At 33.3% G+C, this 19,801-nt stretch overlaps 1 protein-coding gene across 2 annotated transcripts; it reads left to right on the forward strand.

Moving 5' to 3' along the window:
- Positions 1-408: 408 nt before the first annotated feature.
- On the forward strand, positions 409-6,934 carry PTB1 (polypyrimidine tract-binding protein 1). 2 transcript variants are annotated; one of them, XM_022056112.2, is made up of 10 exons: positions 409-725; positions 1,563-1,772; positions 2,977-3,039; positions 3,124-3,197; positions 3,309-3,404; positions 4,690-4,747; positions 4,817-4,921; positions 5,034-5,115; positions 5,604-5,716; positions 6,007-6,934. In XM_022056112.2, exons 1-10 carry the CDS (start codon positions 543-545, stop codon positions 6,439-6,441), a joined length of 1,419 nt encoding a protein of 472 aa, XP_021911804.2. In that variant the 5' UTR covers positions 409-542; the 3' UTR covers positions 6,442-6,934. The 2 variants fall into 2 exon arrangements, with proteins under 2 accessions (XP_021911804.2, XP_088073585.1); XM_088217459.1 differs by having other exon boundaries at positions 584-725; positions 1,567-1,772.
- Positions 6,935-19,801: the final 12,867 nt, after the last annotated feature.

A 19,801-nucleotide genomic window follows, 5' to 3' on the forward strand; every position in this document is an offset into this window, starting at 1 on the left:
GTTTTCCTTAAGTTCCGGGCATTTACACGTACACACACATAATATAATATTATAATAATGTCATACAAAAAGCAAAATCTAGAACTCAAATTCACACATTTTTAAGAAGTGATTATAATTACACATAATTTTTTTTAGGTAAATAAGAGTAAAATTGTGAAAATTCCAATTAAAAGAACCTAACTACTACTTAAATGTTTATTTCGTTAAATATATCATAATTTGTTGATATTAATTATAATTTGATCATCATAATTTTATTAATAAACTGAAATTAAATTTTTACTCTAATTAAATTAAATATTATAAATTAAAAATGATAATTTCATAATACACATGATTCAATAAGTTTTGTACCGTATTAGCTTATGATACAAGATGCCCGGCCATACGTGAGAGGCAACCGTAATAACGCATAAATTCTTTCCACCCGTAAAAAAAAACCCCAAAACAGATACCTAAGACATCTCACACTTTCTAGATTTCCAGATAGGAACCTGCAGCCTTCACGCCCGTCAAACCCTACTTCTCAACCCAAAGAGATGTCGACGTCGGGCCAGCCCCAGTTCCGGTACACACAGACCCCGTCGAAGGTGTTGCACTTGCGGAATCTTCCGTGGGAGTGTGCGGAAGAGGAGCTCGTCGAGCTCTGCAAACCCTTCGGCAGAATTGTCAACACCAAATGCAACGTTGGTGCCAATCGCAACCAGGCTTTTGTTGAGTTTGTGAGTTTAGAATATTTTGTTTTCCTTTTATTCTGCTTGGTTTTATAGGACAACAGATAGTTTCCTGGAAAATTGGGCACTTTGGTGTAGCTTGTTTCTGTCTGATGAGGAGTTCAAATCGGATCCTCAGTTAACTTTATTTATATTCATTTTCATTTTGGATACGTTAGATTATTCCACATCTTGTAGGAAAAGCACCTTGTGTCTATACTTTCTGTACTCCGTGTAGACGCTTGCATATGAATTCGTGAATATCTGCAGATTTATGTATGTACTTATACAGGGCGTTAAGAGTTTTTGTGGAGTGGAGGGGATTGTTCCTAGCTTAGCTTGGTTAGTCTGTTATAGAATTAGCTTAAATTTTTGGACAATGGGTCCGAAACCTTAATTTTGGTACCGAATTTTGGAGGATAATTAAGCAGGATTCAGTAGTTAATTGTGGTTATAGGTTCCTACTGATAGTGTCCTTACATTTTGATTTTGTGATTGACCTGAGCCTACTTTCTAAAACTATTTATTTTTGATGGAATCGTTTTTTTGAAACATTTCTTTGTATGACTTCCAAGTTGATTTAAGTTAGCAATTGCAAAGCTTATTTGCGAATTTATTCTACTTACAAATTGACTGTGCATAATTAGTATTTTTCTTTTGTTCCTTAGGTATTTGGTAGATACATATTTCATGAAATCTTTTATTTTTAGAATCAGAAGTTTGTTTTCCAATTTGCTTGATAATGCATTATTTCTAAACTAAATGCAATTTAGAGTTTATGAACATTTTTGGTTGTCCTTTGGGATTATATGCTATAAAGTGTGTTGATAAACTTGTAACTTGCAGGCAGACCTAAACCAGGCCATATCAATGGTTTCTTATTATGCGTCATCTTCAGAACCTGCACAAGTTCGTGGCAAAACAGTTTACATTCAATATTCAAATAGACATGAAATTGTCAATAACAAGAGTCCTGGAGATGTTCCTGGAAATGTCTTGCTAGTAACGATCGAGGGTGTAGAGGCTGGCGATGTGAGCATTGATGTAATTCACTTGGTAAGTGATTCCAGCTGGGTGTTTACATTGCTGAATCAGTAATATCAGATGTTACAAGCTGTTGTATTATTTGGATACTCCATGTTGGGAAAGGCATCTATTGTCAAGTAATATTCTGAACCTGAACTTTGTGAAGCAGATGTTATTTTCTACAATGTGATATACACATAGATGCATATACCTGAGCTTGATCCCAAAAGCTTCTAATTTGAGAAAAAAGACATTTGCTATTTTTGAATTTCAAGTGGTTAGATTTTTTTTATGACAATTCTTGGAAGCATCCTGAAACAGATTTGTTCTTTCAAGTAATCCTCAGTTATTGATAGAAAAAAGAAATATGATTATTGGTGACAATAGGTTGATTAAAAGAATTACACCAAAGAAAAAAATTGATTAAGAGAATTTATCAAATTATGTATCTTCCTCAGAATTCAGGACTCGCAACCTGGGCTACTATATGCTTGAGCTTCTATCATCATTTTTTTTTATCAAATTCTTCAAAGCTGTAAGGTTGTATTACAAGCACTTCCCGGACATTGGTCTTGGTGCAGCTTTTCTATGTGCTTTTGTAATGATATGAATTAGTTGTCTTTTTGTTAACAACAGTTATTGTTGTCTGTAGCATCATCTTTCCCTTGTACATATTTTTCGTAAGAATAGTGGAAGCAGTAACTTGGTAATATTCAATTGAACTAGCATTGGAACATAATGTCTCATGCTTACTATTTAATATTTGTTTGAAGATTTGTGTGTCTACTTAGCTGATTGAAATGATGTGGCTCTTGTATGAGTCTTTCAATTTCGGTCTCTTTTCTTAGTTCTTTTAGTTAGAGAATATAGGTTATTCTTCATCTACTGAAGATATTCGTTCTTTATCCTTTTTACTATTTATTTAGAAATAGCACTCTGATTAAATCATGTTATTTTCAACTGAATGCGATTGGATAACAGATGATGATGCCTCTTAATTAGATTCTTTTGTTGGAGACAGTTTGGAAATATTATCATGTACGTCATACTCCTTTCTAAGGTCTATCTTGACGCATATATGTACAGGTGTCACTCTGCACTTATATCTTATCCATTTGGATTTTCATTCTCTGTCCCATTGTATTGATGTTTGGGATGGTTTCCAACTATTTATATTCATTAATCTTGTTTGCATCTGAAAAATGCAGTCATATCTAATTAAAACCTTTTTCAGGTATTTTCCGCTTTTGGTTTTGTGCACAAAATTGCTACTTTTGAAAAAGCTGCTGGTTTCCAGGTGAGATAGCAAAAGTGCATTTGGATCATTTTGAATTTGCCATCGATTCTGTAACATTTTCACTTCTATTTTCAAACTTGGCAGGCATTAATTCAATTTAGTGATTCTGAGACTGCATCCTCAGCGAGAAATGCGTTGGATGGGAGAAGTATCCCAAGGCATGCCCTGCTTCTTTTAGTCTCTTTTCCTTCATCGATGCTTACTCCTTCCTCAAACCGCTTCTTCACATTGATGATTTCTTAAACTTCTTTTATGATGTTCAAATTCAGGTACTTGCTTCCAGAGCATGTTGGTTCTTGTCACTTGCGGATTTCTTATTCTGCTCATACTGATCTGAATATCAAGTTTCAGTCTCATCGGAGCCGGTAACAATTTACTGAGAGGATCAATGCCTCAGTGCTAATATGTTCATTGATCCAACCTTTTATAACTATAGCTATATATGTATATATATTTTGCTGGCATTGGAGGTTGTTGCTAATTGATGTGGGTGCTAGTGAAGCCCAGTAGCCCGAAAACAGTTGTCATGGGCTGTTTAGTAATTCCTATAATTTTTAAAGATGTTTTCGTGCAGTTTCTAACCCTTTTTTTTTTGGAGTTTTTTGTGCATAAAAGTGTGAAGTGCACTGAATTGAGCAATTATTTCTTTCCCACAATTAGTTTCAGTCAGTCAATAGAGACTTCAATGTTTGTTGTAGTGTACATTCGTGTTTCCTTCTCGTTTTGCTCCACTTCAAGTCCATGTAGGTTTCAGCAAGTTGTTCTAACTAACAGTTGGTTATGTGGGAAGCCCCAATTTTTTGTTATGATAATTTTTAGGGCATGCACTTTTGCCCCTTGTTCAACCTGATTGCACTTCAAAACTCATGGTTCTTTTGGTTACAGTTTAGTAGCTAAGGCTATTTTTTTGTTATTTTAAGTACATTTGCCATGTTTGGGTTTTGAAACATGAGCACATGAAACTTTTAAAACTAAATGAAACAAGATTATGAAGAAATTAAAAACATTATTAGATAATAGTGTAAAAAACTCGTGATTTTTATATAAAATGGAAAAAAACCTAACCCCATGGTACTAGACTGTCATAGAGGACCACAAGGTTTTTATTGCAACCAGGGCAACTGCAGGGGTGAAACTGCAACTTATCCGAATTTTGTAGTTTTACTATATAGGGTTCTTTGTTTAGAGAAAGATGCAGTAGGCATGCCATATAACTAGTGAAGGAAAACTGAAAACTTAATTTTGTAGAACATGCATCAAATGGGATTTCATGGAACTCTTTGGGAATATAAAGAACTGTCCTTAGTGGTAGCATTTTCTACATAGTTTAACCATGGCATATCTTGAGTCTTTGATCTCTTTGCAAATCATAGTAAGCAGTTTTTTTTCTCCATGTTCATGGATTTCGTATTGGTTATGTACATTTTATTGCACCCTCCAAAATTTTTTTTCTTCTTCTCTAGCAAAAGAAGCTTTGAATTTGAAATACTGGCATAATTTATAGTATATGATGTGCATTTACCATGGCATTCCCGAATTTGTCTTAGATCTTGGTTCACGAGTTCTTTCTCTTCCATAGGTTTTCTAACACATTAGTGTGTTGTATGGTAGTTGAATGATGCATTTGTATTTTGCTTGCGATTCCTGCAGAGATTATACGAATCCTTACCTTCCTGTGAATCCTACTGCAATGGAGGGACTCCTGCAGGTAAGTATCAGATTCATAGTTTTCAGGTCTTTCCCCATGGGGATTGTGTTAACAAGCTGTCTTCTCCAGCCTTCCGTGGGTCCTGATGGAAAGAAGAAGGAACCTGAGAGTAACGTGCTTCTTGCATCAATTGAGAATATGCAGTATGCTGTCACAGTGGATGTTCTCCACACAGTGAGGATTTTCATTTCTATTTTCTTCATATTTAATCAGTAATGTTTTGTAAGAAAAGAAGTTTTTAACTCAGGTTGCACTCTTAATGATTTTGCTGGTTTCTGGATCCCAGGTATTTTCTGCATTTGGAACTGTCCAGAAGATTGCTATATTTGAAAAGAATGGTGGTACACAGGCATTGATTCAATATCCGGGTACCCCCTGATTCCTTGAGATAAAAATGTTTGTGAATCTGCTTTTCTTGTGCTGAAAGTGGGGACCTCTGGGTTTGGCAACCAATCTTCAGAGTAGATTCTTCTTGAGCATCTTCTTGCACAGATATCACTTTTTGTCTCTTACTTTTTCTGTTTCTCTAGTTTCATTACCATTTTGTTATTGCCAAATAAATAAGAGACAATAATTGGATCTACCCATGTCCAAGCTTTTTAAAACTTTTTATTTTGTTACAATTACACCCTAAGCTGTGGATCCTTCACATCTGCATCTAGAAGTCATTCATGGAGATTTTGAAACCATATGTTTGATAGTTGCAGATATGTTTTTTGTGGTCCTTGCAGACATCTTTTTGTGGTCCTTGGTTAAATGTTAAGAAAAATTCTGAAATGGAATAAAGGCAAATGTTCCTATTTAGGTACAGAGGTTTAACGTTTGGCTTTACTGATGTCCAAGTTTTACTTTTCAGATATAGCGACTGCAGCAGTTGCCAAAGAAGCTTTAGAGGGACACTGCATTTATGATGGTGGCTATTGTAAGCTTCATCTATCATACTCTCGTCATACTGATCTCAATGTAAAGGTATAAATATGTGCTTTTGAGTTAGTGTTAGTGAGAAAAAATTAAGAGAAAAATATAGACATCGTTAGAAGAAAAAGTGGATCCGTTGTCGGTCGAAAAAAGATTTGGTCCTTAAAAACGTATGCTTCTTGACACCTAATTGCCTCCTTTTCCTGTTTGATATAATTTTTTAATATGCTTAGTTGTTTGTTTCAGTAATCTGTTTCTGACTTTGGTTTAACTTATTTTTCTGGAGCGGGGCTTCAATTAGCTTTTGACTCATTCTATTATGTACTACTTATGTGTTACAGGCATACAGTGACAAAAGTAGAGATTATACAATTCCTGATGCAAGTTTGCTTGCAGCACAGCAAGTTCCTGGTCTCTCTACCAGTCCAACAGTTTGGCAGAATCCTCAGGGTGCTCCACTTTATGCTGCTGCTGCTACAGCTAGAGCTGGGGTGCCCTCTCAAGGCCCTGCTGGACCAGTCCCAGTGTGGGATCCAAACATGCACACAAGCAGACCATATGTATCGGCACCTGAGACTTTTCCTGGTCAAACATATCCCACAACATCAGGTTATGCTGCCAGTCCAGTTCCTGCATATCCCACAACCTCGGTACCTGTGGGTTCCTCACCCCTTTCTCATCCTGGCGTGACTTCTAGGAGACCTTCCGCAGTCCAGCCCAATATGAGACCTGGAGGTGAAGCAACTCCAGGTCAGCCTCCGTATTATAACCAATGAGTAGTATTGGCCGCCTGATTTCACTTCAAAACAAGTCAGCGGGCTTTTTCCTCATTTATTTCTGGTAGAAAGTTACCTTTTTCAAATATCCAATTTTAATATTTTGTAAACTTGTAATGATGATGTGATATTATATTTTTGTTATTCTTTCTCAAATTCTTCCTGGAAGTTTGGTCCAAATTGCTATCTGGCAATAATGAAGCCAAGAATATAATCTTGAGACTAGACATAGTCTCAGGTAGATCCACTTCCAATTTCGTTCCTGTTTGGAGCTCCCTTTTTTCTGTTTTAGACGTTGTTCATAGGAAGGAGTCATTAAGAACGTGTTTGTAGTGGCCCAAAAGACATGCAGAGTATTTGAAGTATTTGTTTAATGTAATTAGATGTCAATTTAAAAATAATCATTAGTTACATATTTGGGTAAAAATTATTATAAAATGTAAAGTACTTTGTTAAAGTCGAGTATATATACATATTTGGTATTGGAGTGTTTTGCGTTGGTATTTGTAATTTTTGATCTTTTATTTTAGATTTATCATTAATTTATGTTTAATTAATATTACATTATACAAACAACAAATATAATTACTAATATTTGATATATTGTTGAAGTATTAACGGGAGCAAAATATTTCTGTGGATCCAGAAAATGTTGAGCATTCAGTATATTTATAATTTCTAGACTTCATATATGCAAAGATCTTGCACATGATAAAAACCAAGTCATAGAACAAAAGAAGTTCCCAACAATTGATTCTTATAGATACATGAAACTCTATCCTTCCGAATGTAAAGATCAAAATATGGATATATATTACATAAGCTGGAGCTAGCACCAGTAACTTTGCATTGTAAAAGGACCAGGTGAAATGAAACATTCAATATCACGAATTCTTCATAAGAAATGTGGTTCTGGATGAAAGTTGGAAGAAAATAAATGACTCTTACTGTAATTATGACTGTAAAAATGGAAACCATTTGTATATATAAGTTCTTGTGTCGATGAATTACGAACATTCTACTTGATTGAGTTGGAATTCCCAATTTCTTGGTGTGCAGATTAAGTAGGGAGAAGTGACCAAACCAAACCTCATAATTGTTGGAATTGTGTAAATTAAATTAATAATAAATTAATTAGCACTAACTAATAATCATAATTCTAAGTTAAATTCATCGGAACAAAAATAATAAATAGATAATAATTACAAAATTAAATAAACACATGATTTTACGTAAAAAATTCTTCAATATGAAGAAAAAAATCACCAATCAAACTTTCAATCAAATCTAGTATTAATAAAAATAAATACAAAGTAATCCATTAAAAATTAAACCCATAACAGAAAAAGCAACATTTTTTTGTGTGCAGAACTTGAAGAAAAAGGAAAATAAAATCAAATTAACATGTATTGAGAAAATACGAAATTGTTGATGTCAGCGATGATGTCACCAAGAAGATAGAATGAAAACCACTTGTTTTTCCTTTCCCTGGTAGCCACTCAACTTGTTTTTTCTTTTCTCTCTTAATTTTTTTTTTTCGTGTAACATATATATATATATATATATACTTCTAAAAACTGCAGCCTTAATTTCTTTTTTTTTATTCTTTTTTTAAATTGCTTAATTTGCCTTTTTTTGGGCTGGATACATTGCTCAGTGTCCAATCAGTCATACCTTTATGGTGTAAGAATGATGTTTCTTACAAGTTACTACCTTAATTAATATGTCAGCTGAATTTTTATTAGTGTGAAATTTTTTAATAACATATTTATTATTTACCACATCTCCTATCCAATGATATCTCACATCAATATGCTTAGTTCGATAATAATATGTAACATTCTTACTCAAATTTAGAGTACTTTAACTATTATAATTTATCACATACTCATCTTGCTTCAAACCTAACTCTTGGAGAAATCTTTTCATCCAGAACATTTCTTTACATACTTCAGTCAAAGCTATAGACTCCGTCTTAATTGTAGATAAGACAATACATTTTTGTAATTTAAACTGCCATGATACAACTCCCCCTGTAAAATTAAACACATACGCTGAAGTAAACTTCATGTTATTAAGGTCACCTGCCATATCTGCATCTGCATATCCCTCTAGAATTGGTTCTGAACCTCCAAAACATAAACACATATTAAAAGTACTTCTCAAATATATGAAAATCTATTTTATTGCTTCCTAATAACTCTTGCTAGGATTAGAAAGAAACATACTTATCAAACCAACAACATGAGCAATATCTGGTTGGGTGCGAACCATAACATACATCAAACTCCCAACTACAGAGGAGTGAGAAACAACTAACATTTTTTCTTTTTCTTTTTGAGTAGCAGGACATAATTTCTTACTAAGTATGAAGTAATTAGCAAGTGGTGTACTAAATGGCTTAGTATTCTTCATATGAAATCTGTTTAGAACTTCTTCAACATGCATTTTTTGTGACAACCATAACTTTTTAGCTTTCTTATCACGAGTAATCTACATATTCAAAACCTGTGGTGCTGATCCCAAATCTTTCATATCAAAAGAGCCAAACAATTATTTTTAAAACCACTAATCTCTATAGTGTCTTGTCCTACTGTCAATATATCATTAACATAAAGCAACAGAATGACAAATTTATTATATGGGAATGTCCTGAAATACACACAATGATTTGCATATGTTATGGTGTAACTATGACTGACCATGAAAAAATTAATTTTTTTGTACCACTGTCTTGGAGCTTTTTTCAATCTATACAAACTCTTTTTCAACCTGCAAACCATGTGTTTTTTCCCTTTGACTTCAAGCCTCTGGTTGATCCATGTAGATTTCTTCATTCAAATCACCATGAAGGAATGTTATCTTCACATCTAGTTGTTCAAGTTCAAGATCTAAACTAGCAGTCAAATCAAGAATTATCCGAATGAAGCTCATCTTCACAACAAGAGAAAATATCTCATCAAAGTCAATTCCTTTCTTCTGATTGAAACCTTTTACTACCAAACAAGCCTTATATTTTACTAGATTTTCATCGTCCATCTTAAGCTTGGATACCCACATGTTTTTCAAAGCTTTTCTATCTTTTGGAAGTTCAACTAACTCGTAAGTATTATTCTTCTTTAAAGAGCTCATCTCCTCTTATATTTCTTTCAACCACTAAGCTTTTTCTTGATGGTTCTAAATTTCTTGAAAGCTTTATGGCTCCCTCTCTTCGATAACTATATTATACTCAGAACTAGGATATCTGTTAGAAGGATAATATGTTCTAGTTGATCTTCTAAGCTAAGGTTCTTATGTAACATGAGATGTAAGAGGTTGATCCCTTACTCAATATCATCTGGTGTTGACATATCATTAAACCCTTAATCATCATGTAACTCTCCCTCATCTGTGACATCTCTGATCGAAGGGAAAACTAGTGCAGGAAGAAGAATTTATTCACTTGTAATCTTCTCTGATGTCTCAAAGTTTGATAAGGTCTTATGCTCATAAAAAATCACATATCTTGTAACGGACGGCCTAGATTCACGCGTATGGACGGCCCAGATTCAATTCCAATTAAATCGCAATCGGACGGTCCAGATTTAATCTTGATGGACGGTTGAAATTAAAAGGCAAAAGGTATAAATAACCCCACCCACACTTAACCACAAAACCCTAGCCGCCAGTGCCTCGCCAGAGAAGAAGAACCAGACACCGGAGGAGCCGGCCGCCGCCGCACTGGAGAAGTTTCCGACCGCCAATCGAGGTAAATTTTCTCTCCCTGGCTCGTTTTTTGATGCTGAATCTGCCTATGGCCAAACCGGAGCAAAACCACCAGCCAATCGGTCGAAAAACCCCGCCGAAGTCCGGCGACGCCGCCGCGACTCCCCTCTATTTTTGCCTCCGATGAGGCCCTTCCCGGCCTCTGTTCGATGCAAATTTTATACCACTGTGATCACCGTTCTTTTCTCTATAGGTTGATCAGAGCCAAACATCAAAACGCGACTCATGCCGGAGGAGCCGTCGCACTCGAGAACACCGTCGCCGGTAAGTCTCTGTTTTTCGTGATATTTTGGCCCACCGAGGGCTCTAGGGTTGTTTTATTGCAAGGACCGATGCAAGTTTGGCCGAATTCGGCGGAAAATGGCTGAAAATGGCCAACTCGAGGCGGATCGCCGCCGCAGGCGGCGACACCATCTCCAGAACACGGCGGAGCCGCCGTGCCGGAATTTTGATATTGGCCGAAAGGGGCCCTATGCCTGATTTGAGATTTTTTGGGACACGTGCAGGTACCGGTAGTGCGTTTCAGTTTTCTGAAAAAAATTCAGAGAAATTAGGGACAACCCGTAGGCGCACTGTAGAGTCAATTTCAGACCCCGAAACAAGTAAGGACCCCTCACCCTATTTCCTATCACAGTATTAAAACTTAATAAATAATTAAACGGTATTTTGAGACTTTATAGATGTATAATTGATTGAGGTTGCTAATGGAGCCCGAGTATGATACATTGTTGGTCAGTTGTTGTTTGATCTAATTTTCAGTATTAAATGCAGTATGATGTTTGATGTAATTATTTTATGGTCTCGTATGCATGAATCATGGTTTCTTTTATTATGGTTTGTATTATGGTAAACCCGATACTGTATTGTTTGTTTGGTGTTCATTACTGGTTTACGTATTTATGTTTGATTTGATAATTGAGACCAAGAAAAATGGGAAAAAGGTTATGTGAATTGATAAATGGATAATATGGACAGCCTGACTAGATATCCTGAAAGATGGTGGACGGACTGGGTCTGTAAGGAACCCTACGGGAACGTGGTCTCTCATATCGGACGGGGTATGGAGACCTTATGTGTTTTGGTGCCCATACTGGACTGGGTATGGGGACGGCCCGTTTCACCCTCATACCGAACGGGGTATGGAGGTTTATGGTTTTGGCGCCCATACCGGACGGGGTATGGGGACGGCCCTGAAATCAGGTTATCAATGTTAATGGTTCGCTGATAGCGGGGACCCCCTATGGATCCCCATGGATACTAGTAGGCTGGTAAAAGAGGAAAATATGTGATTTAATGATTGAAATGCAAAGACATGGTAAGTGTTAGGTTATAAAGTCTATATGATTTCATGATGATGATAATGTTATTGCTTTCATATGTTGTTTTCATGGATCTCACCGAGGTAAGTGGACAGTAAAGCCTTTTACGTTAATAAACGAGTTTGTTATAAATTATGCTCCATTGGTTATTTTTATTTTCTACCCACATTTACTTCCGTGGCGGTGAGATAGTGTGATGTCTTTACTGGGCTGGTGTAGCTCATTCTTTATTTAACCATTTCAGATCAGGAAGACGTTGTTCCCGAGCCCGTTCCGCAGGAAGACGGCGAAGGAGACGCCTAAAGACTTCATAGTTATATTTATAGTTCTTATTTCGAGTATCTTTTTTAGTTAGTTTGTTCCTTCATGTTTTGAGTACACTTTGGTTATTGTGTAAGGGATGTTAATCAAAATTTTTATTACGCTTCCGCATTTGAGATTTTTAATACATACACTTTATTGAAATTTCCGGGGCCGTTACATATCTAGACCTGATAACTTTATTCTTCACTGGATTCCATAATTTGTACCCAAACTCTGTATCTCCATAATTCAGAAAAATACATGAAACTGTCCTATCATCAAGCTTATGTCTCTGCTCCTTAGGTACAAGCATCAATGTATTGCAGCCAAATACCTTCAAATGGGAATAACTAACGTCATTCTTAGAATATATTCTCTGAGAAATATTAAAATATAAAGGAGGTGATGAAGATCGATTCATTAAGTAGCAGATAGTGTAGAGTGCTTCACCCCAAAATGGTTTTGGTAAATTAGCAATTTTCAACATACATATAACATTTTTAAAGAGGGTTATGTTTGTTCTTTCAGCTACACTATTATGCTGAGACGTACCAGACACTTTCTTCTCATGTCTAATTTTATGCTGTAGGCAGTAATTCTTAAACTCTTTTGAAGTGTATTCAGCATCATTGTCACTGCGAAGACGCTTTAAAAAAGTTCCTTTATCTCTTTCCACAATTACATAAAATTGCTTAAAATACTGAAGAACCTGACCTTTTTGTTTTCAACACAAATACCCAAACCGTTCATAAAGTATCATCAATAAAAATAAAAAAATATTTGCTACCTCCTATGGTTTCCACATCAATAGGACCACACACATCAGCGTAAACTAATTCAAGAACATTCTTTTTTTTTTTTCAAATGAGCTAGTAAAAAAAATTCTATATTTTTACCATACACACAATAATCACAAGGGTTTAGAATCATACCTTTTGCAAAAAGAATAAGGAACTTTTTTTCCAAAATCTACAACCCCTTTTCACTCATGTGAGCCAGCCTTTTATGCCATAAGTCTAGTGTGATATCATCTTCAGCTGTATTTCGTGCACCTCTAATAATATTTATCTAAGTCTTGTAAAGGGTATGACACAATTTGCCTTTAGCAACCACAACTGAACATTTAGTGAATTTTTATTTTCTGCCACCAAATAGATTGTAATAATCATCTAAGTCAATAACATTATTAGAAATTAGATTAAGATGTAAATTTGGTACATGTCGCACGTTCTTCAAAGTCAACGTACAACCAACATCTGTTTGCGCGCAAATATCATCAATACCCACAATGTTTGCGTAGCTAGTATTACCCATCTTCATTCTGCCAAAATCCATTGCTTTGTGCATAGTAAAGACATCTTTTTTAGGTATAGCATGATAGGATGCTGCAGAATCAACAACCCACTCAGTATCAAAATCAATGACGTGGCTATGATCCTCAACAAATAAAAGTACAATCAGTTCTTCACTGTCATCAGCTACAGTTGCAATAGTGTTCTAATCATCTATCTTTTTTTTGATTTTTTTTTTCACTAATTTGTTATTTTTCCCATATCCTGCATTTTTATATGTCCTTCTTTGCTGTAATGATAATAAGTGAACTTTCCTTTCACTTGTGATTTACCTCTAGATTTATAGCGCCCTTTAGGACTTCTACTTTAACTTCTACATTTGCTCTATGTGGTTGTAACAAGTGTCTGTGAAATCTTAATACTCATAACTTTTCTTCTAATCTTTTCATTGTATAGACTATCTATTACCTCAAGTAAAGATAAAATACCATATGGAGCAGAATTGTTAAGAGACACTATTAAGGTTTTTCAATTGTCTGGCAAAGAATTTAAGAGCAATAACGCCTGCAATTCATCATCTAAAGCCATTTTTATTGTGTTCAACTCATTTACTAACTCTTGAAATTTATTTAACAAGTGATTGTCCATCTCTCAGCTTCAGATTAATAAGCTTTTTAATAATAAGGGTCTTATTTCAATCATTTTTTCTCTCATATATATTTTTTAATTTGTTCCACAAAATCTGTGCATCAACTTCTTTATTTATATAATAGTAGATACTATTATCCATCCCCTGTCGGATAGTTTCTACAGTCTTTCTATGCATTTTCTCCCAATCCTCATTTAATTTTTCCATTAGCTTAGCAATTCTTAACTTAATCGGATCATATAAATTATTATAATAAAGAAGATCTTCCATCTTTGACTTCTAAATTGAATAATTTGAAGAAGACAATTTTATCATAGTATCAGCAAATTTCTTCATCTAAATTTACACAATCAATCTCATATCACAAATCAATTAACAAACTAGTCAACCTGACTCTGATACCACTTGTATATATAAGTTCTTGTGTAGATGACTTAAGAAGATTCTACTTGATTGAGTTGGAATTTCCAATTTTTTAGTATGTAGATTAAGTAGGGAGACGTAACCAAGCCAAAACTCATAATATCATGTTTTAGTGATTTAGTTCATGCTTTGTGGGTCTCATTCATTTAAACTAGAATTATAAAATTTATCTAGGGACTCACACTTAATTAAAAAAAGAAAATAATGACCTTTTAAAAAATTTAAAAGTGTAACCATAAGAATCCACTTTAAATTATACCAATAGTTTTATAATAGAATTAGTTTTATCCTTCTAAATGAAATTTTTGTTCTCTTCTTTATAAATCAATTGTAAATTACTAAGTATAATTTAAGTATAATTTTTTTATAAATAGAATCAATTTATTCTTAATTTTTTTTTTTTGAGAAATAATAAGATAGGATTTTTTTAATCCGTTATGATTATATCAACTAAAAAAATTTAATTATCATATAATTTTTTTTAAATATAATAATTTATTATAAAAAAATTCAATTTAATCATTCAAGTTCCAGTTCTAGTAACATATTATGCTTGCGGTTATAACTAGTTAATATCTCTTTCAAAACAATAAATAGTTGAACAGTAGATGTTGGGTGGCGACCAGAGCACATGGAAAAAAGGGACACATGTTTTTTATTTTGTTAAGTTAAAAAGCCTTATTTTCCTTTCTTCCAAGAATCAGCCCCACAACTCTTCAATTCTTCAAACCCCACCTCCACCAAAATATTTAACAGCTGTCATCAAAATATATCTAATCTATATACACTTTATATTAATGCTAATTAGTTACTAATCAGTCATATTAATTAAATTATAATTTGATTTTCTTTTTGAAGAGATACAAGTTGATTCAGATTATCTCGAGTTCTAATATGTTTACATGTTTGTCAAAAATTCGATAGAAGTAACAAATTCTTTTTTTTGTTTTCTTCACATTTTATTTTTATAAAATTTAAAAATTATAAAACTATTATACTCACCATAAAATTAATTAACAACACCTTTTTATTTTATTTAAATTGTACATATTAAAATAACAAATATGCATTAAAAAAGATATTTTCTATAAGTATTTTTTAATCATTTGGTCTTAATTCACATTAAAAGTAGAATTTTATGCATGTTAATGAAAAGCAAACGCTATTGTTTCTATAAAAACTTCATAAAAATACTATTTTAAAATAATTTTACATTTAATTAGGAAATTAAATTATAACAAACATTCTACCTTTAAAGTATAATTAATTCAAAAACTGAATTAATAATTTCTCCACGTATTTGTAATCAAATAGAATTTAGAAAACTAATATATATATACACACACACACACACACACACTGTATTAATTTTGTCCTGGTCTTTTTTTTTTTTTCCCTAAAATAATCTGAATTCATTAACAATAAGTTTAATTTTGAAAATTGAACTTTAGATCACTTACAACAACTTAATCTCTAAACAAAAATTTACGTATATTCTCTAATATCATTGCAATAAATATTGATTCTAAGAAAATTATAGATAGATACAAAAACAAAAACTTTATATTATATTATATTATATATATATATATATTAATCCGTCGTATATTCTTCTTATCTTTAATAATTATAGATTTAAATTTAATTCACACGCGCAAAAGAATTGTTATCTCCCACATCATCTAATCAAGATCCAATTTCTGTTCAACCCATGTTACACACGTCCTATCAAGTACTGGAGAGTGCTTCTTGTGTTGCTATAACATATGCATGTGATGTCTGGCTTAACTTGTACATCTATCGTGTATATGTGTACATCCGTGTATACATATATATATATATATTATATGTTATTACATTATAAGTTTTTAAGATATATATGATAACTTTACAGGGCTAATTACAATTTACTATCACATGCATGTGTAGTAGATATATGATTTAGACATTGATGTGTTCAGTCCAAATCATTGGACCCTTTTTGTTTACGGGACCCAATTATTTGATTTCCACGGTGTTGTCCTTGTCTGAAAATATAGTACTTTTTGAATCTATAGTTTAATGGAGGTTCCTTCAATAAGTTTTGACAGAGTAAAAATATGTGTTTGCAAATAATAAATAATTGTTTATGAGTTACACTCCAATGTATAAGTTTGTAAAATTTTGAAAGAATTAAAGAGAACTTTTTAAGAGTTTTGGAACAATAAAATACTTAATTTTATAAAATATTTACTCAAAAATTTATATCAGACTTAAGTTTTATGTTATAATACTCGATATGATAGGAAACATAATATATAATATAATAACCGGATCCAAAATTTAGATTCGGAATAATCAAATTATATTAATAAATAATTTTAAAAATTTTAAATTTTAAATTTTATTAAAAATTTTGAAAAAATATATATTTTGAGTGCATTTAAAAACAATTTTTAAAAGTTAAAGACCAAATTGAAAATAAGAAAGAACCTATTTAAAAAGAAATTTGAAAAACTGGGGTAAAAGTTAAAAGAAAATAGAAAAGTAACCACGTGGGACCGCCATGTAGCCGCGCGCTTGGTAGACACGTGGATACGCGTCCGTGCGGGAAGCCGCGCAGACGATTGTGCCAACAGATCCAACGGTCTAGATTTGCTCCTGCACTCATGGACGACCCATATTCGTTTCCCTTTCAGGTGTAATCGAACGGTTCTGATTGTATCTGATCATGTTGTCCTGATTTATTACTCAAATAAGACAGATTTAACGGCTGAGGTTAGGTCACGCCTCTTCGAATGGACGACCTAGATCAAAAGTGGAGAGGTATTTAAACCTCTCCACCCAGACACCAAAAACCCTAGCCTCCAAGAGAGAATTAGAGAAGAAGAAGAGGGGCGACTGGAAGTGAACCAGTTGTTGGAGAAGAAGACCAACCGTAGTCGTCGCTGTATTGGAGCCCGTCGCCAACACCAGAAGGTGAGTTTTTCTCCCCTTTCGATTCGCATTTTGATTCTAAGCCAACCCAAACCCATATCATCGCCGAAAAACTAAAGGAGAAGCTAGAAATAGAGGGTGGAGCTCCGCCGAGCCGCCGTACCCACGACCCAAAACCCCTTCGGTAAGCCCGAATCCCCTTCCTGTTCCCTTCCATTTTCTGACCATTGGATTCCTGATTCTTTTCTAGTGTAGGACGACTAAAGAAAAATTCCAACTGCGAGGAAGGAACGACGGAGCTGTCGCGCCGGTAAGTCTCAGTTTTTTTCTTCCACCAACAGATGCAACCTAACCTCGAGTTTTATAGGTTTTCGCACGAGGTCGGCCCAAACCAGCCAGGTCTTCCGTTATGGTTAATTAAAGTTTAATATATAATAAACGGTGAAATTTGTGAATATTGGCGACCCTTAATTAATATAGATCATCGATGGAGCCAGTAACTAGTCAGTACATAATTGCTTATTTTATATGTACTGTTCATTTATTACTAGACTGTTATTATTTTCTTACCACCTGCACTTTAATTCATTGGTTTAATTATTTTTCTGTTTATTAATTTACTAAACCATTTTATCTCTATCAGTTGATTAGTTTGAAATAAATGTCCTAATTATGTTATCTTTAATTATCAAATATTAAATTATATTGTCTGTTAATTTATCATCATATTTCCCTGTGATTATGAAGTGAGATTGTTGTATGTAACTGGTGGCTAGTTGATGATGTGGACATATATATGTTAAATTAACGTATCAAACTAAAAAACTTACCAGGTAACATGAGAAAGGGTGTATGAACCTGGTACATAGGGCAAACTCTACCATAAACGTTATCCTCAGTTGAACGGGGCTGAGAAGTTCCATATCGGAAGAGATTGGAAAGTATTTGTTCACGCTCATATCGGAAAGGGTATTAAGGTGATGGTACGCTTGACACCCATTATCGGATGGAATATTAAGGTGATGATACGTTTGACGCCCATTACTGGATAGAGTGTGAGTACGACCAGTTGATTAATAGATTGGATATTTGGTTCACGCACAGTAGTGACCCCTATGGATCCCCAGGAGTACCGTAAGTAGGTAAAAATATAAAAACTTGATTATTGTTGGTTTCTTAGAGTGTTTAATGTATTGTTATCTTTATTCTTCCTTCATAAATAACATTTAAGAACTTAAAAGGTGAGTATGAAATTAATATTTTTAAATTATATGAATTTAGCTAAAAAGAAAAATAGCTCTATTGGTTGTTTTCTGATTTTTTATCAACCATTAATTTTTCGTGTCAGTAGGAAAGTGTTAATATTCTTATTGGTCTACTATATCTCATCATCCTTTATTAATAATTTTAGATCAGGACGATCAAGACTTAGATCTTGAGCAGTAGGAAAGTTAATAATTGAAGGTCGCCTCACGTTTTTTATCAGTTGCGCAGTGGAAGTCGACCTCATAGGTTATAGCTACACTTTTTTTTCAGTTATTTTAATTTCCTTCAAGGAACATTCCTGTAACCCTATTGGACATTCTAATTAAACTATGTAAGGAATGTAGAACCCTAAATTCTTAATTGCTTCTGCTAATATCTTATAAATTTCAATATTATTATTCAATTAAATTCTAGGTATTTACATATGACACTTAAGTCATTAATGGTATATACACTAAGTGATCTATATTTATGTGTTAAAATGAAAAAAATGAAGTATTCTATCAATTAATGTATTATGTATAAAGATAACCGTAAAAATATACATATTTTCTTCTTTTTTTAAAAAAAAAGGTTAAAGAGCAAAAAAACCAAAGAAATATACGCATAAATATATGAGAAGGGATCAATAAAGATATTGTGAAACACATAATCTCCACATACCAACACATGAAGCTAGTAAAATATAATCTAAAAAGAAATGATAGAATGGGTATAATTTATAAAGGAAGAGATGATTAAACATATATGTGTAAAGTTTTTAGGATTGATCGACTATTTATAGCCAATTTGGACTAATGCTTAAGACATATTAAAGAGTTTGTATATATATAAACTACATATACTTTATTTACGCATAGCCAAAATATGACTTCTCGCTACTCCATATAGATGTATTAGTTGACAATGCCACGTTTAGTATCATCTAATCTTTCATGCGTGGACAAGTACTTAAGGTATAATCAAATTTTAATGGTTGAGGTTAACAAAATGAATTAAGGCTTACGCTTATCATCTAGTAGAGAACTTAATGCTAGAATGTCATGTTGTCTCGGTTAAAAAATTCATGGACAACATATCAAAATATGAAGATAACCTGATTTCGTGATATAATCCATAAAGAGGTGGGAACTTATATGGATGACTTGATGGTGAAATTCGATTATAGAGATAATACTTTACAACATTTGATAGATTCCTTGAGAGATTGAGAAAGTACAACCTCATACTAATTTTTTTTTTAAAAATGTGTATTTGGATTGACATAAGAAAAAACTACTAAATTATTTAGTCAATATCCACAATATATAAATCGGTCTTGATAAGTTAAATGTAATCCAAGAGATGTAGGCACCAATAATAGATATATAAGGAATGGTATTGCTTAGAAAGCTCTACTTTTTTTTTTAGCTATTTCATAATAATAT

The sequence above is a fragment of the Carica papaya genome, chromosome 1, assembly GCF_054855325.1.
Source record: "Carica papaya isolate Zhongbai chromosome 1, ASM5485532v1, whole genome shotgun sequence".
NCBI lineage: Eukaryota > Viridiplantae > Streptophyta > Magnoliopsida > Brassicales > Caricaceae > Carica > Carica papaya.

Bases quoted from the DNA above. Each gene is read 5' to 3' on its own strand.
- PTB1 (XM_022056112.2), top strand. From the start codon at position 543: ATGTCGACGTCGGGCCAGCCCCAGTTCCGGTACACACAGACCCCGTCG. The intron at 4,922-5,033 runs GTGAGGATTTTC...TCTGGATCCCAG, and splicing joins CAGTGGATGTTCTCCACACA to GTATTTTCTGCATTTGGAAC. The intron at 5,717-6,006 runs GTATAAATATGT...TATGTGTTACAG, and splicing joins ATACTGATCTCAATGTAAAG to GCATACAGTGACAAAAGTAG.